We start from the raw sequence: 18,856 nt of genomic DNA, 5'->3' as shown, positions 1-18,856 counted from the left end.
CACAACTTTGTAATTCGTTAGAAAAAATAGCAATCTAATAAATAATCTAATCAATAAAATGAATATAAATTGGTTCAAATTAAAAATTGATAAAACCATTTCTGCTGCTTAAATTTGCTATAATAAATACATACTGCTACAATTAATAATGCCACAGCTCATAAGCAATTACAAGGGGGGAAGTTATTGTTAATTGTTATGCATAATTTAAGTAAAACCTCTTATTCCTGTTAACAAATGAGGAGGTTTCATTAATAACACTAACAGGTGGTTTTTCATATGAGGCCTTCACGTACTCTGATATAAGCAGATTCGTTCAGAAAATATAATGTCATGTGTAAGGAATCATTTTTATATTAAAAGGAAAATGTGGCCCATCATCTTCCTTAAATATTCATCTTGAATATAGTTTGTCCTGCCACAATAAAAAGCTTTTTAAAACATCTGTAATTAAAGAGTTTAGCCCATGAAACATCATCATTCTACCAAAATGGTTTCCTCGGAGGCCTACAGACTGCAGCTTTTACGCACAATTACGCACAAACAATTAGGCTATTTAAAAGCTCGTGGGATCTCTGGTGTCAAAATTTAAACAGGTGGCTATTTTTTTTTTTCGAGAGAGAGAGAGGAGAGGCTCGGTGATATTCTTGTGTCCTAAAACGTGAAAACAACCCTTGTGAGAACATTGTGAAAAATAATCAATCTAAGACCGTTGTCTTAAGAATCAAAGCAACATCTGGTGAAATTTATTCAATTCTTCTTCATTGCAGTATCAGGGCTTTTCACTTAGCAGAAAAGCACTTTAAATTACAACAGCAGTTGCCCGTCATCCTTTGAAAATATTAAAATTATTCACAATTTACAATAATTAAGAGTGTTACAATAAAAAGAGATGATTTTCCCAAGAATTAAGACACAGGCTTTTCTTCTGCAAAAATGAACACAAATGTTTTTAAAGAACGTGATTTTCTCCCATATCTTTTAAAGCACTTTCTTAAGATTATGACACGTTATCAATAACTTACAAGAACCCCCCCCCCCCCAAAAAAAAAATGAGACAATTGAACCAAATACCACCCCAAATGTGAACCTGGCGTATAACCCTTCAACTAAGACTGTGAAGTAATGGACAAAAAGATGATATAGCACAATATCTCAGCATCATTATATATAACTCCACTGGTGGCTATTCAAAAAGAAAACTATTATTTACCCTTCATTTTACAATATCATAAACATTCTGTACAAAAAAATGCAGGTAGTTTCTCGGGTACCGGGGGTTATTTTTTTTTTAGAAAAGAGGTAAATATTTGGTTATGTGTTCGTTTTGCAAGTTTTTTCAATTATTCTGTGAGTTTTTTTTTAAATGTGTGTTAGAGGGACCGTCCCGTTCACTCCAGCTGCCGAGGCGCTCTGGTAATGCTGCGGCAAGGCATGGAGTCTACTCTGCATTGACGGGTCTCCCGGCTCTCCGGTGGGTAAATACATGCTTATCATCTCTCTCAAGTCTCCGGGGCAAGGACCCCGTGAGTGTGTGCTGCTGACGGGAGGGCTTACACTCGGCTCCGACTTCACCAGCGACCCTAACGTGCCCATGGCAGCGGCCACCGAGGAGGAGGAGGAGGAGACGCCGGAGGAGTGCTGCTGTGTGTAGGTTAACCCTCCTCCGTAGCCGGACGGAGACGCGTTCATGTAGCTCTGAGAGTTCGAGATGGGGCTGTACTGCAGCGCCGTCATGTCGTAGCGGTGCATGGGCTGCGGGTTGTGTGCGTGGTGGTGGTGTGCATGGTGGTGGTGGTGATGTCCAGAGCCAGGGTGCTGGCTGTAGGCGAGCTGAGCCTCCTGCATCATCGCCGCTGCCGCCGCTGCTGCAGCCACCTGTCCGGAGTACGCACCGTTCGCCCAGCCGTTCATGTGCGCGTAGCCGGAGCTCGCGGAGCCTCCGTGACCTCCGGGGCTCTCTAACCTTTGCCCGGGTGAACCCATTCCGACCCCTAAACCAACACCACCACTACTGGGCCCAGAAAGAAGTCCACCGGCGAGGGAATATTTGTCCTTTTTCAGCAGCGTCTTGGTCTTCCGTCTCGGTCTGTACTTGTAATCCGGATGCTCCTTCATGTGCATGGCGCGCAACCGTTTCGCCTCGTCGATGAAAGGGCGCTTCTCAGCCTCGGACATCACTTTCCACTCGGCGCCCAGTCGCTTGCTGATTTCAGAGTTGTGCATTTTGGGGTTTTCTTGTGCCATCTTTCTGCGTTGGCCTCTGGACCACACCATGAAGGCGTTCATGGGTCTCTTCACGCGCTCCTGGTTCGCTTTGGAGCCGCCGTTTGGACCCGTTTGCCCCGTGGTCGTGTTCGTTTGGGGGCCGGGGGAATGAAGGTCAGTCTCCATCATCATGCTATACATTCAAGCTGTTGTTTTAAACTTTTGCCACCAACAGAGAAAAAAAAAAGTCAATTTCAAATCTATAGGCGCGCACGAGATCAGGTGCGCACACAAACTTATTATTCTAACCCCCAAAACGATTCAAGATGAAAATTAATCCGAAAAGTGGATATAAAATGTTTCTCCAACCAGTATTTTCAACCCCTGTCGTCGTCGCCTTGGGTTTGGTTCACATCCACTGTGATAGAAGATAGAAGAATGCGCATTGGAGAGCCACTTTTCCCTTGTCGGAGTTGGAGAAGTTGGTTAAAGCTGGGCGGCCATATGATGCGCACTGACAGCTCGGTTAAATGAGCCACAAGCAGGCCAATGGGGCTCTAGCAGCAGAGTGATTTGCATGGCGTTTGGTCAGGTGACTAGAGGACCATAGAGGAAGAACACACCGGAGGAGGAGGAGGATGGAGGAGGAGGAGGAGGAGGAGGAGGAGGAGGCAGAAAAGGAGGGTCAATCCCACAAATAGCACAAGCGCGTTTGAAATTTCCAAACACGCTCTCAGAGACTTCAGCTAAACAAAAATAACTAAGATTTGTTAGCAGTGATGCAGTGTGTTATTACCATGAGTCAAACATATCTCAACATATTTTCAAAAGAATAGCTTGTTTTATTTGTGTAAAATACAGCTTCCATATCAAGCAGCTTTTTAAATCCACATGAAGGCTTCAATAAAAGTTTGGGTTGCAATTATTTTTTACTCTCCACTTTCTATATTTGTGCTTGAAAGTCAGAACATCTCCTCCCATCTTTAACGGATTATTGTGCGTCCTAGAAAAACCTGGGCCCAACTGTATTTGCATGCACTGGAATTACACTACAGTCTGCCCAAAACCAATTCAACATCAGGAATCAAAATCCATTTTTCAGACCATGCCTCTCTCTTTCTCTCTCTCTCTCCCTCCAGGTATAATTAAGGTATGTAGTAATAGTAGGTGTCAGGAGGAGAAATTGCACACACTCAACGCAGAAGATGATGTGAAAGAGATTTGGTAAAAAAAAAAAAAGCTGTTGGTCTAAAAGAGGAGAAGCCCCTGAGGATGGATGGATAGCCATATAATGACGTGAGATTACCGGGGCAAAGCGCCGGTACCGCCGTCTGCTGGCGGCGGTGGATGAGTCCTGCAGGTCTGTGTGTCTCTGCGTAAAGATGGAAAAGAAAGGCCACGTGTAAAATCTGCTGTTGTCATTTTCAGTGGACTTTTTTTTTTTTTTTTTTTTTTACACCATAAGTCCATTATTTAACACCCAGCAGCCCGTTTTGTAAACCGTGAGATGGAAAACCGGTCTATGTGTCTCCGAGTCCTGCGCGCATATCTAATCCAGATTTCACAGCTGACCTCCTCTGAAAAGCCCAATCAACCTCTAATTGAAAGGGAAAACGAAATACCACTTCCCGCGGCGAGACTAACGATTTAATCATTCTATCATTCTTTGCTGTTTTTTTTTTTTTTTATTTTAATTGGAGCTTAAGCTTGATGTAGCTCTGTGTTTAGGGCCTGAGGGAGCGGGATCACTCGGACAGATCCATGAGTCTGTGTTGTAATAGGGTTAACGGGATATCACAATGGTCAATAAACGTTTTCCAGCCATGTGGCTTAAAGGCCTGAGGAAGATGACAATATAATGATGACACCCGGCGAGCAACAAGAGGACCAGTGAAGCCATCACACCACAAAACAAATAAACCAACTAAAATAAAGAAAAAACAACACTGACTCCTTCTTATAATAAAGAAATGGGAATAACACTCAATATTAATACTTATCACATGACAAGTCAAATTCATAAAAAGTATGTAGCCTATATATTTATTTCAGAATTTAAAAGCAAGGATTAATATTGTATTGACCAAACCAGATAAGTAATACAAGCCAATATAAATTGGCACATTTGTTATTTCAAAATTTAACAAAATACATCTCTTTTTTTTTTTAAAGCATATCTTAATATAGGTCTAAATTAATATACGTCACAAATCCACAATGGCATTAAATCTGATGAAGTAAATTGATTAAAAAAATAAAAAAATAAAAAAGGACCAGTTGTCATGGTGTAGATTTAAGGATCGATCTGGATTATTAATTACATTATGATTATGATTATTTGTTCCTCTCATTGTGGAGTGGATTTAGATGGATGTAGTGGATTTAGATGGATGTAGTGGATTTAGATGGATGTAGTGGATTAGCCTCTCCAGTGACACTGGGACCCCGGTGGCCCCTGTTTACTCTCCCTGTCAGCCCCCATCAGTTACTCCTCTTTTAACAAACCTCTTTTCAAAACCTCCTCCTCGCTCCTTTGTGCGCGGCCTCCAGCAACAGGATGTGCGCGCCGCGATGGTGGTGCACGACTGGGAGTGGGGGGAGAGCAAGGGTCAAAGCAGTTATCCATACACCCCCCACCTTAAATAAAATTAAAATAAGAGAAGGATTGTGAATAAATACAACTCCAAGTCTCACACGTTGTGTCTTTTAATCTCAGCAAAACTTCTAAATCTCGCACAAAACACAAAAACGAGAGCGATTGTATCTGGTTCACCCCCTTTAATCTGGGATCTTTTCTCCTATAAAGCAGTTAACCTATAAACCAGAACAACAATGTCCACGTGTGGTGCGTGTCAGCGCGCGTGAGACAGGGGTGGTGTTTTGCTTAGGGGGGAAAAAAAAAAGAAAAAGAGTTGCTGATGACCAGGACATAAACTGAGGTAAAGCAAGAGAAAGTCATTGTTTAAGAGCTTCAATCTACACACATGTGCTGATCAGCCCCCACCTCAATAACCACCCGCCTCCTCCATCATGTAACCTTATTACCGGCAGCCACCGAGCCGCGTAAAACAACTCACAATTGAATAAAACTGTTCCATATTTTTACAGCATGCAACAGATCGTTCTCGTTAATCCAGCCAAAGACATGTGATAACCACTCACTCCCGAACAGATCAGTAGCCGATAATGTCACCTCGGAAAAATCAAGTCGGTTATAGAGAGAGAGCAACTGGTAGCATCAGAGAGAGCAGTCAGTGCGCTCTGTTCAGCTCTGTGCAGCCGGTGCGTCTCTCTCACTTGTCCCAAAATAAAACCACAGCCTGCAGCGAGACGCACAACGTTATCTGCGTTCAATTGAATACAGCAGAGCGCCGAAAAACAAAGCTTGCCAATAATAACACTTCAGTATGCGCAATCTGTGCGCAATTTCTGTTTTATAGCATTAATTCCAATCCGCAGAAATAGATTTTTCGCACAACAGATACCTATAATAAAGCATCCACAGGTTAAATACTAAATTGTTGCGTAAAAGGAGCTGTCATGTGCAAACTTACGCATGTTCCCTTCGTTCCCTCTACTCCAGACCAGAGTGGGCAAATTTCTCCCTCCATACTCCATCCTAAAGCCGTCCTAAACCCTCCAAAGCCTCATGTAAAGACCGTCTACTCCCACTACAATCTGGCCACCTCGAGTGCCAATAAGGCCATCCGTGCCCGGTGCCCAAACCCACCACCACCACTCAACACACACTGAGGGGCAGAGACAAGAAGAAATGACATTTATTATTATTATACACTCTAAAAAAAAGACAATTCCAAGTTATTGTTTCTCTCTCTGTGAAAAGGGGGCCTGCTTCTATAACACAATGAAGCGTCTTTTGTGTGGCACAGAACAATACAAAACAAGTATTCTAATAAATAGCCAGTGTTTTTTTTCTTTTCTTTTTTTCATTTTTGGCTCTCCAGGATGAATGGGAGCTGGAGCTGCTGGGGTTCTGAAAGGCAGCTGTGCCGCATTCAGGGAGGAGAGGAGGGGCGAGGACTTTAGGGAGGAGTCCTGCACCCCCCTTCAGCCTCCTCCTGGATACTGACTCCCATTACTGATCCTGGAACAGAGGAGGATGCAAGGAGAGGAGAGGTTGGGGGGGGGAAGGTATTGACTTTGGAGGCTGTTTTTACTCGGGACATACACTGTGTCCAACAATGTGATCCTCAAATATTGCTTCACACTGTGAAGTCCACAGCATCCAATTAGATTTAGTTTATATGAAGCTGCACAGCTTGCAAGCATGTGGCTCTGACAGCTTCTAGGTGGGGAAACAAACACACTTGATACAGCACACACCCACACACACACACACACACACATGTGAGACAGCTCAGCTCAATCAAGGTTCCTATATTCCCTTCAAAAAGCTCTAATTTTAAAGTGAGAATACACTAAAATGTGAAGATAACCCTTGTTGTATTTCTTGACTTACACTCAATAAACCAATGATGGTTAACCAACCTTTTCATCTACGTTCTGCCCAAGAGAAAGATCCCCTAGCTGCAGATTAAAACAATTTATACATCCTGCCATTCTTAGTGATTCCCCACAGATTACTTTGTCACTTTGCGAGATGTACTGCATCAAATAAGTACCACGCGCACACAAACCACGCGAGCAGATTGACACAAAGTGGTAAAGCTAAGTAAAAGGCAATGTTGAAAACTATTAAGGGGAAAAAAACAAGACAGACAGTGAGAGTGAGAGAGAGAGAGAGAGATCAGGTCAGGTTCAGGCCTAAAAGCGTTGAGGGAAGAGTGAGCCAATCGGCTAAAAGCAGAGGTCTTAGCTCAGTTCATATGGTCTCTCTCCAACACACAAACCTCTATAACACCACACTCAAAAACCTAAAGAGCTCTAAAACAGCGAGGAAAGCAACACACACACACACCATAAAAAAGTCAAGGGATGGATCTATCTGATTTGCTTTTGAAGTAAACAAAAAATGGAAATGTTTCTGGGGATGATTCAATATTGAAAACTATGAGGTACATGCTTGAAAAAGAAAGCATGTAATCTGGTATGTTTTATTACCTCTATAGAAAAAAAGAAAAGAATAAAAGAAGACTTTATTGTCCCGCCAAAGTGGAAAATTGTCTTTAGCTCACCAGAACATGGAAGCAGAATAAGAACATATAACGTAAAAGACAATTAAGGTAACAGGACACAGGATGTGCAACATACAATTCTTAGAGCATAAAAATCAATTGTTGAGAATCTTTAGTGTTAGTAATGACTAAAACTAGGTTCTATGTAAACATATTTTAGTAATAGCATAATGCATCGTGTCCTTATTGAGTTTTAGAGCAGGATGGTAACCCCAAAGTGACAAACTGAAAGTGTGATTTTTCGACAGAGAGCATAACATGCCATTCAAATCTGGGGCACCCTTGTCTACAAGCAATTTGTTCTTTTGTTGCTCCATGTGCTCTATTTTCATCTTCTTCTCTTGGTGGAATTGTAAGAGAAGAGCATATGAGGACTTGATGGAGTGGTGAGTCAGAGACAGGATGACATGAAAAAGTGTGAAAGAGAGTGAGAAAAAAAGAGAGGAGAGAGAAAGAGAGAGAGAGAGAGACCAGGGAGGCCAATGTCAATCCCACGGCAAACAGCAGTGGATAATCATGGGCTTTAGGAAAACACTGTGTCCATAATGCTATTACCCAGGATTACCTACTCCAGCAGAGAAGGCGAGACTCTCTTCACAATGTGCCCCAGACCTTTCAGATAATCATCTTATCACAGATGACAAACCCAGAAGAAACATCCCATTATTCAAGAAGGGGAAAAAAAATCTACAGCATGTTTGGATGAAGACATATTGTAAGCCTAAATTATTCGAGTGGAAAAATATCAGATTTTGAAATTAGCACGCCAGTCGCTTCCTCTCTCTCTCTCTCTCTCTCTGTTTCATTCTCTCACTGTCTCTTTCTCCCAGGGCGCTTTCTCCTTTTCCCGCAGGGCAATTAGAGACAAGATTTTATGCACTGTTCAGCTTATCAATTAGCCATAACACCTTCCCCTCTGATTGGTCTGTAATGAACGTAATGGTTTTAACAGTCAGGAGTTGCAACTCTTAGAGGTGCTGTGCTAATGGTGTCGCCACGGTGATGGAGTCACAGTAACAGCTCTGCAGAAAAGCAGGAAGGAGGAGGGGAAGGAGGGGGGTAAGTCAGCTCTCCCTAACACATCTCTAATTAGAGCTCACAGTCAGTCATTACTCATGTAATAGGGTGTAACACTAATGGCTATCAGGCAAGCCCCCACAAACAACAGAGGGGGGTTCTTGTAAGGTGAGAGGAGCAGAAAATTTATGGAGGAGGAAAAAAAAAAGAAAAAAGAAATCTGGAGATTATGGCGAGGAGACGAGGTGAAATGGAAAGTTGGGGGTGTGGAGGGAAGGAGGGTCAAGGAGTGAGGGGAGTGATTAGGGGAAAGTGCGCCTAGCAGCAGAGAAGGTTTTTAAGTACAGTAGTCAGACAAGGTCAAGGCCCATTAATGGAAAATCTTTCTTTGATGATGGCGAAATCCGTCATGTTGTCCAGATATAGAGATCGACAAGACAAAAAATGGATACTGTAAAGGCGGTGTAAGCAGCCGGGTGATTCAAGGGAGGCAGGAGACAGAAAGAGAGCCAGAGTGACTGTGAGGGAGGAAGGCAGTGAGACAGACGCTTAGTTAACCACTTTGGCCCTTAGACCTTGTTAGCAATGATGCACTCTGCAGCCCATTCAGCTGGTGTGGTGGTGATGCATGTTTTTACACTTTTCGGCACTAAATTGCAGTGGCTGTAGCAAAACAGAGTGACAGAGGTAAAGATAGGGAGGGGTGGATGACGGGAAACCAATGTTGGGAGAAATGAAAAGTGAGAGCCTTGTAAAGAGAGCTCTCCTCACCGCACTAAACTGAAGTCTGGGCAGCTTTTGTAAAATGAGACTTTATGTTCATCTTTATTAAGATGACTGACATTATTTTATTAATAATATATACTTCATATAGTTTAAAATGTCCTTATTTATGTGCAGATGGGGAACTAACACTATGCATGTTTTTGTAGTGTTACCTTTTTTGTCAGAGTTCTGTCGTCCAACTTTCTGACGGACATTAAAGTGGACAATGTGACTCCGAAGAAGCTGCCCCTCTTGGTGCATTTAAACGGGGTCGTGTTTACCGTGTTCACGAGAAGTGTCCATATGAACGCCCCCTCTTGTGGTATTCACGACCTCCTAAGTGGAAAGTTTCTGAAAGCTCAGAGTTCACGAGTTGTGACGTGTTTGTTGACGTTATCAGAAATGGCGGAGGCCTTGGAAGGTCATTTTTTGGTGCATAATAAGTTAATATATTGTAATTTTAGTCCTATATTGTTTTTCTTCATAATTGTCTGAGGAAAATGTTGATATTCCCAACAGCCTCTTCTTTTTCATCTGTCATTATGCCTTTGCATTTCCTGCATTATGTTACCCACTTGCTAACTTGCTAAATTGTTAGCCTCTGTGGCTTCTAGACGCGGACAGTAACGTTAATATTGCCGTTGCTTAGTAGCGATGTTCTCACGACTTATCCACTTGAACGCCAAGCATATTCTGACTGCATTCTTTGCTCATGTAGACAATACTCTATATCTTTACATAGTTGTTTCCAGCTATATTAATGCTCTGGATATCATATAGTGAACCTGTATTGTTGTACTTCCTGTTTGGGAAGAGGCCAATGATGTAAAAAGCATCATTGCTGGTGGTGGTGTAAACTGGTGTTCTGGTTTTCACACCAATAAGACCCCTCCTAAACTGTGCATTTACCACTAAAAAGCCATTTGAGAAAAACATTCTCACCACAAGGTCCATTTAGTAGCTGTCCTGGCGCTTTTGATATTATCACATGATCTTCACCATCAGATGGAGTTTGCTCAATTGACCTTTAGGATGTCTCACCCATGTTGTCTTTTAAGTCAACTAGAATCAGAGTAAAGGATGGGATGTCAGAGTAAAGCACTACTTTGGTTATAATTATCATAACTGTATTCAAACAACGTACACAGTTTATTTTCTTAAGGTCATGATCAAAGCAGCGTAGGAGTTTCTGGCTCAACTTCAACAACTTCTAAAAAGGTGTACAGAGAAGGGGAAAAGTCTGAAGAGGTAAAAACTCCAGCAACACTTGTAGTATAAAGAACAACTTAATTGCGAAACCATTGTGTTTCGGCTTGTAGCCTTCATCGGGGTCATCACAACACATTACAAAGAACATTCAAGATGGGTATAAAAAAACAATTACAAGATTGAAAAATATAAAATGTATTCATTAAATAATTGTAAATGTATCAAATACACACGTGCATATCAGCCACACGTGTATATGACTGGTTGTCTTTTATATCTCATAATAAAGTTGTTCTTTATACTACAAATGGAGTTTGGAGCTGGAGTTTTGACCCACTAAGGTCATGATCAAAGAGAACAAAACTTAATTAACAGCAGGAATACTAGTCTGTTTGAATGTGAATGAACTGGATGCAAAGCAGTGTTCCTATACAGCAAAACCTATTTCGGGGGGCGACAACAAAGCAGCTTTAACTTTACAACATGTACAACAGTACAAGTAGGCTTGTGTAAAAAGGCTTTTGAAAGGTGGCATCAATGTCTCTTGAAAATCCCTGCAGTCAAAAACGCTGCATTAAAGAGCAGGTGGAAGGGATGCATGATGATATCAGCGTGTCATCGGTATTGGTCAATAAATAATTAATAAATAATTAATAATAATAATAATTTCATTATTATTATTATTTGAAATAATAATTTCAAATTAAATAACGGCATCAGGTAGAAATTAATGTTTCGTCCAATATGCTGATAAGATGACGTGTATGTCATGCAAACCGTTGACGAAGCGGGTGCAAAAAAAATATCTCTGCGGTGTGGATGTACATTGTTTTGCAACTTGTCAAATTGCCCTGGTTGTGCCTATTTTAAGGATTGCCTGAGGGCGGCCCGGTCAGGCGTATGAATGACACGATTATGCGCAAGGCATTCAATAAGAACGCCGTTCTTGCTTTTGCCGTGTCATTTGTACGCCATGTAGTCTATACTGACTGCAATGTAACTGCATTCGAGTAAATATGCTACGCCCAGAGCTAGTGACGTAGAATAAAAAGTGATAGAGATTGATTATGGTAGGTGGGAGGGGAAGTGGACAAATACAGGACTTTCAACCAAGAGAGCAGTGTCTAGAAAAGGTGTTTTGTTTTGTAAGTTACGTTAATGATGTGTTTTTTAGTGACAAGTTGTCCGTACTTATGTTACTTTGTTTCCATACATATTGTACTTAGTTTATGTACTTATTTTAAGCCCAACCATGAAATTTTTTCTAAACCTAAGTGAGTGGTTTTGTTGCCCCCTACTGATACTGCACTTTCATACACACGTTTAATATTCACGCCTCGGCGAGACAGAACATTGACACGCTATTCTCCGGTGAACAGGCGGGTCTATTACATGCTGTGGCGTGATAACGGGTTGCTCAGGGACAGCATCATCCAAGCCTGTTAAAGTAGGATGAATTCTTCAGTTCTGTTTGAACATGTTACATAAAAATAAATATGGCATGTTTTACATGTAACTTAAGTTGAAGTAGTTTTCTTATTTTGCCCAGAGAATGAGTACATTTTGAAAAGCATTGTATTTAATGTCTGCATCTGCCAGTGTGCCATCACGATAACAGTAAAAATATTAATTGTTAATTCCACTACAGGAGAGACTTGATGTTCTCTGCAATTAGGTTGAAAAAGAAAGTGCATATATCGGTATCTGCATTCGGCCAAAATTATTTTGAAAATATCAGCATATTTGTTAAATGCATTTACTCAGTGCTTGTATTGGACCATAGTCCCCTGGTGATATGGTTATGTACATTTGAGTGTCATCTGCATAGTTATGGCAATTTATTTTGCCGTTTTCCATAATATGAGCCGGTGGAAGCATGTAGACGTTAAACAGAAGAAGCCCCGGAATGGAGCCTTGGGGAACGCCGCATGTCATATTTGTCCGTTCAGATGTGTAATTACCTTACCTTAGACACAAGGTAGTCCATGTCATTTAAGTAGGGTTCAAACCAGTTTAGTGCTGTGCCAGAAAGTCCCACCCAATTGTCCAGTCGGCCTAGTAATATGTTGTGGTCGACCGTGTCAAATGCAGCACTGACGACACCTTTCCACCAAATCCGGTGATGGAGGGCATCTCAACCATTTACATTAATTTCCTATGTAAAGCAAGCAAAGCAGTCGCCCAGTGCATGGTGGGAGTGTTGCAGCAAGTTGGAGGGGCAAATGAGCCTGTCCAGCGCGACACGTCCGGATCATTAAACTTAGACCAAGCTGTCAAGCTAGGCGATATACAGTAGTTTCAAAATGAAATGAGATTCAGCAGTAGCATAGCCCATTTCTTGCCTAAAATGTTTTCATTAATAGATTTTGGTGGATTATTTAGACCAAATAACAAAACGTTTATGAGCTGGCGCGATGTTGTTCCCAGTTTGAAACGTTGAGCAGAAAACCAGGGAACAATCAGGTTTATTCCATGATACGTCACCGGAGTGGAGCAGCAAGTCCCCTAGCGTCCTGGATCTGATGGACATGTAGCGTGAGATCTCATAATAAGACTGAAATTCTGCCACTGACTGTGTTAAAGTGAATGTCACTGAAGACCTTATCAAGAGCAATCTCAGTGCTGTGCTGATTAGAAGACATCAAAACAGTTGTTGGGGATTTAGAGGAGAGAAAATGAGAGTGGGGTGAATTTGGTTCCAGCAGAGACCAGCTCCTTCATCTGGTCAGTCAACATAAGGTAAGAACATTACAAAATACAGATGCCGGTTCGCACAGTACTAATTATCACCACATAACCTCTGTGTTTGTCGAAATACGATAAGTAATTTGGAATTTTTAAATAGGAATTTTTACTTGACTAATTATGGACAAGGCTGATTCGCACAGTGCTTGAAGTGGAAAAAAAATAAGGGCCGGTACTCCCCTAATTCACATGTTGGCGTGTGTATCGGGCTGCTATCAGCAATCTCTTATGACTTACTCCTATTTATTCATAATTTCTTTAATTTAAGCATGTTATACTGTGTCAGTCATAATCAGTTGTGATTTTATTATATTATTATACTTGGGCTATGCATCTTCTATAGTTGGCCTATAATACTTCAATAATATTCACACTGGAACATTATAGGGTTAAGGTGGTGTGTTTGTATATTTACTCATATTGTTAATATTTAAAGTGCTTTCCTGTGTTATTTGTCGTATCACTCTATAATATATTATAGGATGCCTACAGCCTGGAATCAACAGCAGCCAGCCAGACAGGCAGGTATGCATGCAGAGCTGAGGTATGTGAGCTATTCATTCAAGTTTTGGGAGCCCAGTCAGGATGCGCTTACATATTATACAGACACATTCTGAATTTCCACAGTGAATAAAAGATACTAGGAGATATCAGGTTTGGGGGTCCCCTTAAAGAAAATTTGAAGGTTTTTGACTTAAAACAATGCAATTTTACATTTTTTTGACCATTATTATTGCTAATTAAATGTTTATTTTTTTATTTACCACAGCCTTAGTCAATTATTCTGGAAATATTTGCCCTGTAAAATCATATTCTATAAATCAGAGGAGCAGATTCAGATATTTTAAATAATGTTATATTTGTTCACAAATAAAAAAAAGTTATGACTAACAGTTCTCTAATTATTTTACAAAAAGGACACAAAAAGTACAGTGAACATTGTATTGATAAATTACAGTCACAGTACGCCTCATTTATTACAAATTGCTATAGGTCCCAAGGTAAAACTAGTGCAAATAGGGCGTAAGTCACCTCTTGTCTATCTCTTAATTTGTTCTGCTGATAAGATTTTTCCTGCAGGTTACCACACATGTTTCAATACATTAACCCAACAGTTAAACATATCTTGTAAACTCACTGGGGAAGTTGGTTTATTGTGAAACTTGGAAATGTTCTTCCCACGCAGTAGCCTTAGCGTAGTTATTCAGAGGCACTGAATTTACATTGTGCATATAAACATACTGCGGGGCAAAGTTCTCATACAGTATATCCAGAATGTATGGGAAACATATCCATACAATCTCATATAATAGTTAAAGGATTTAGTTCCTAGTTTGCTACTATTCCAGCAAGGATATGGAGTTGAACCTTGGAGAAATATTGTACGCTGTAACCTATTGTGTAGCTTTACTAACCACAATGGCAGCAGCTTGGCCTTTGAGGGAGCTGCAGGACTTCAGGGGGGGGGCTGTCTATTCCTAAACTCAGCCTTGAAAGTGGGTTTGAGTGTGTGTGAGTGTGTGTGTGAGTGTATCTGAGACTTGGGGAGGGGGGCTCCTCAGTTGCCTAACTATAGTCCCTCACCCAGAATTTGAAATAAGGTCATCGTCCCCGGGAGGCCCCAAGTCAAAGCCTCCCTTCTTCACCTGCCCTTTAACTCTCCTCATCGCCTCCTTTTCTTATTTTAACTCTTCACCTGGGTCCCACGATTCCTTCTTTCCTTTTACACCTCCTCTTTCCCTTCATTCCTCCTTTGTTTATACCGTGACGGCATATTCGTCTGGTTCGTTTCACACTTCCCAAAGAGAGCCTGAACAGCAAAGGAACGAACATCACAATGACTCAGCCTCTTCAGTTGTGCTTCTATTAAATATCGTCCTTTACCTCAACAGTTGGAGCTCGTTTTTGTTTGTGTTTTTGTTTATGTCTTGGCTTCTACAAAAAACAGAGAAGCTTCCAGTAATGCTATTGGTCCTTAAAACTGTAATTTAATTGGAGAAATGAATTTTATGGATTAGCAAAACAATAAAAAACAAAACAGAAATGGCATCATTAGTAGATAAGGCAGGTAATAAGTGTATTAAAGCCTGTGGTCTGTGTGTGTCTGTGTGTGTGCGTGTGTCTGGAGCAGCACAGATGCATATCCAATAGGACGCAGAGTGAGCAGGACAATAACACGCGATTCTTATGCTAATCAAGGAGGCCATTAATGTTTACATTCAAAATCGGGCCTTGCAAAGAAATACATTCACTCCCCGCTAAACTGGGATAATTAGTTCCCTCTTAAACCCATATTCCATTAACTCAGGTGAATCCATCTGAGTTTCATCAAATTTCTGCTTCATTTTGCATGATAATGCAATTTAAAAGCAAATGACATATTCAGTACTCAGGGAGGGAGAGCACCTATGAGAGAATAATATATGTGAAAAAGGCTTTTTGTTCCATTTTACATGTATCTGTAAATATTTGAAAGTGTTTCCCATAATTCAGCGTGGCTGATTTATGCATAAATTAAACTGTAAACAGCTTATTGGAGATTAGCGACTGATGTATTAAATTCCCCCTGCCGGTTTTCTGCACACTTTGTATATATGACACCTTATATTACAAGATGACCATGACGCTGTAAGGTTGACAAAATGTGAATGTCCCCACTTCAACGGGCATATATATATATATATATATATATATATATATATACATATTTATATATGTATATATTAGGGCTGTCAATCGATTAAAATATTTAATTGCGGGTCATTGCATCATTGTCCATAGTTAATCGTGATTAATCTCAAATTAATTAATTAATTAATTAACATTTTTTATTTATTCAAAATGTACCGTTAAAGGAGATTTATCAGGTATTTAATACTCTTATCAACATGGGAGTGGGCAAAAATGCTTGTTTTATGCAAATGTATGTATATATTTATTATTGAAGATCAATTAACAACACAAAACAATGACTAATATTGTCCAGAAACCCTCACAGGTACTGCATTAAGCATAAACAATATGCTCAAATCATAACATGGCAAACTGAAGCCCAACAGGCAACAACAGCTGTCGGTGTGTCAGTGTGCTGACTTGACTATGACTTGCCCCAAAACTGCATGTGATTATCATAAAGTGGGCATGTCTGTAAAGGGGAGACTTGTGGGTACCCATAGAACCCATTTACATTCACATATCTTGAGGTCAGAGGTCAAGGGACCCTGAAAAAAATGGCCATTTTCCCCAGTTTTTCCATGCCAAAATTTAGCGCATTTAGCGCTATTTAACCTCCTTCTCGACACGCTAGTATGAAATGGTTGGTACCAATGGATTCCATAGGTTTTATAGTTTCATATGATGCCAGGATCTTCCCTCTACAATACAACCTCCGAAAGTCTGTGACGTACTTGTATTTCGGTGTTTTCACTACAACAGGAAGGGAGGGAAAGTGGATGTAAAGGTCTATTAATCCTCATACATGCACACATAAAGCTGAGCAACAGACGTCTGGGTATTTTTTCCCCTGGAATAGTTCAGCAGCATTCAGAATTCAGAGCCCTCCAACTTTGCCGCATCAAAACACAAAAGCCCAAACAGAAAACTTGGCTTGGACAAGCCAGTTTTCCCATGGTGTGTGAACGTGTGTGTGTGTGTGTGTGAGCGCTAGAAAGAGTGTGTATTGTGTGCATGTGAGGCAGAGAGTGTAATTTTACTTCATAAAACCCTCAAAATTATCAAAATGCACCTAATTTTCCCCTTTATGCAATATCTATGTTTTCATATATTCCTTTATAACACAGACATTTACTGTGCGGAAAACACTTATGATTGATATAGGTGGGTAGCTTCACATGACACACACACACACACACACACACACGCACACGCACACATACACACACACACACACACACACACACACACACACACACACACAGTGTAATGGATAGGAGCTGGCTGAGGGCGTCTGTCAGGGGCGACTGTTCTAATCAGAGCAGTGGGGAGAGAGATAAAGGAGAAAATAATGAGTGTGGCATCAGGCCTTTCATAGCGCAACAAAAGGCCACGGGATCAGATAGACAGACACAATGTGGAGAGGAGAGGAAGAGAGGGAGAGAGAAGAGAGAGGGAGAGAGGGAGGGATGGGAGGAGGCAGAGCAGGGAGAGAGAGAGAGAGAGAGAGAGGGATGGAACGGGTTTGCTAATAAGCCTTCTTGCACTGTAGGTGCTGTAGACAACAGTAGGCGACATTATGAAATGCAAGCTTCATGTCTGGCTTCACTCGAAGGATGCCATCGAGTGGGGCGGATGGAAGTTTCTATGACAACATCAATCATTTTAGCACGGAGTAGTCCTTCAACGGGAGCTGACTATAAATGCATTTTCCCCGCACACATCCTTCCGTTTTCTGCCTCAAAATACTTTGTCGGCCTCGTGCCCTCTTTCTTCCTGCTGATTAGCGCTGCTTCATTTACTGCGTGTGATAATTTCCAGTCATCCTTTTGATTATTAATGCTTAATTTACCCAGATTACACTCCTTTGATTATTAATGCCTAATTTAGCCTGATGACTCCAATCATTAGATGGTGCCCAAAATGAAAGCAAACAACCTCAGTGGTCTTCCAATGTACCGATACAGCCTCTTCTACAGATAATGATACTGTTCAGAGGAGCCAGCGGGCCTGTGAGTGTTAAGTCAGTGCCCACGTTTTCACCCAAACTCCCATCAAACTTTAAAGAGAAAAGAAATACTAATTAGAAACTGCAAGCTAGGAGAAATGAGCAGGCAGACTCAGTACAGAAAATCCTATTCAGGGACTTAATGAGCTTGTCGAAGCTGAATAATTGATTTCTAATTCTAGCCTGCAGCTGTTGACCCAACCAGGGAGTGTTTTCAATGGAGCTGAAATATGTTGCGCTCTGACTTGGCACTGTTGGCTTTCTGGTAGCAGAATCATTACCAAATACCCTCATGTCTACCTCACACTTCAAGGTTTTATTTAGACAAAGTTTTCACACTTAATTATTTGACTTTGGTGCACAAACAAACTAAAAAAAAACATGCTCTCCCTTTGAAATTCATCACAGGTAATTCCCTTGACAACTTAATCCTCCTTCAGATCTTGTTTAATATTTTAGACTGGACACAATTTAATAAAAGGCGGTTTGATTTCGAGCTGTGAAAGCCCAGCGAGGTAAACTCTCCCAGCGTATAAAGCGTTGGGAACCGCAGTCTATATCAGATTGTAGGTGTTTTATGTTTCGTTCATTTGCTGCGGAGTGATTCTTTGTTGCCTTGCGCGGACGATCATATCCTGGGGGCTCTGGGGCAGGAGGAGCAGCACAGAGCACCCTGTGTGTGAACCACAGCCGCCCAGCGTCCCTGTAAGATGACCTCACGGAAAATAGGCCTAATTATTGCCGTGACAGCCCATGCTATCATATTCTGCCAGATCAGTCACTACATAGGAGAAAGGGAGGGGGTGGGGGCAAAGAAAAATTAACAGAAATATATACCACCGTGCCACCAAACCCCCCCTAAACTGAGCCCATTTATTTTTAATACCCTAATCAGCAGGTCCCAAAGGGGGCTTGGCTCTCACTCACCCACACAGACAGACACAGGTGAGTACAGGTAAGGCAGCAGGGAGTGAGGAGGAGGTGGATGGGGAGCAGAGAGGCTGGTTTGATGTGAGGTGCAGTGGCTTTAACTGGAGTTTTGATCAACAAATAGAAACTTAGCATCCTCGAGCAA

General features: G+C 41.2%; 1 protein-coding gene across 5 annotated transcripts in view; it reads right to left on the bottom strand.

Moving 5' to 3' along the window:
- Nucleotides 1-18,856, bottom strand: part of sox1a (SRY-box transcription factor 1a) — a 95,061-nt gene that overhangs the window by 14,102 nt on the left and 62,103 nt on the right. Inside the window, exons 1-4 of one of the 5 annotated variants that reach the window (XM_037789548.1) lie at nucleotides 5,763-5,973; nucleotides 4,714-4,845; nucleotides 3,515-3,580; nucleotides 1,558-2,804 (exon numbers count right to left, since the gene is read on the bottom strand). The exons of 3 other annotated variants lie outside the window; for them this stretch is intronic. In XM_037789548.1, coding sequence (XP_037645476.1) covers nucleotides 1,558-2,409 — 852 coding nt within the window. In that variant the 5' untranslated portion in view covers nucleotides 2,410-2,804; nucleotides 3,515-3,580; nucleotides 4,714-4,845; nucleotides 5,763-5,973. Of the gene's footprint in view, nucleotides 1-1,062; nucleotides 2,805-3,514; nucleotides 4,564-4,713; nucleotides 4,846-5,762; nucleotides 5,974-18,856 lie in introns of those variants that run through there. One more of the 5 variants, XM_037789547.1, reaches the window with a different exon arrangement.

The sequence above is a fragment of the Sebastes umbrosus genome, chromosome 13, assembly GCF_015220745.1.
Source record: "Sebastes umbrosus isolate fSebUmb1 chromosome 13, fSebUmb1.pri, whole genome shotgun sequence".
Classification (NCBI taxonomy): Eukaryota; Metazoa; Chordata; class Actinopteri; order Perciformes; family Sebastidae; genus Sebastes; species Sebastes umbrosus.
The sequence above is the reverse complement of the archived record's forward strand: the minus strand, read 5'-3'. Positions and strand labels throughout refer to the sequence as shown.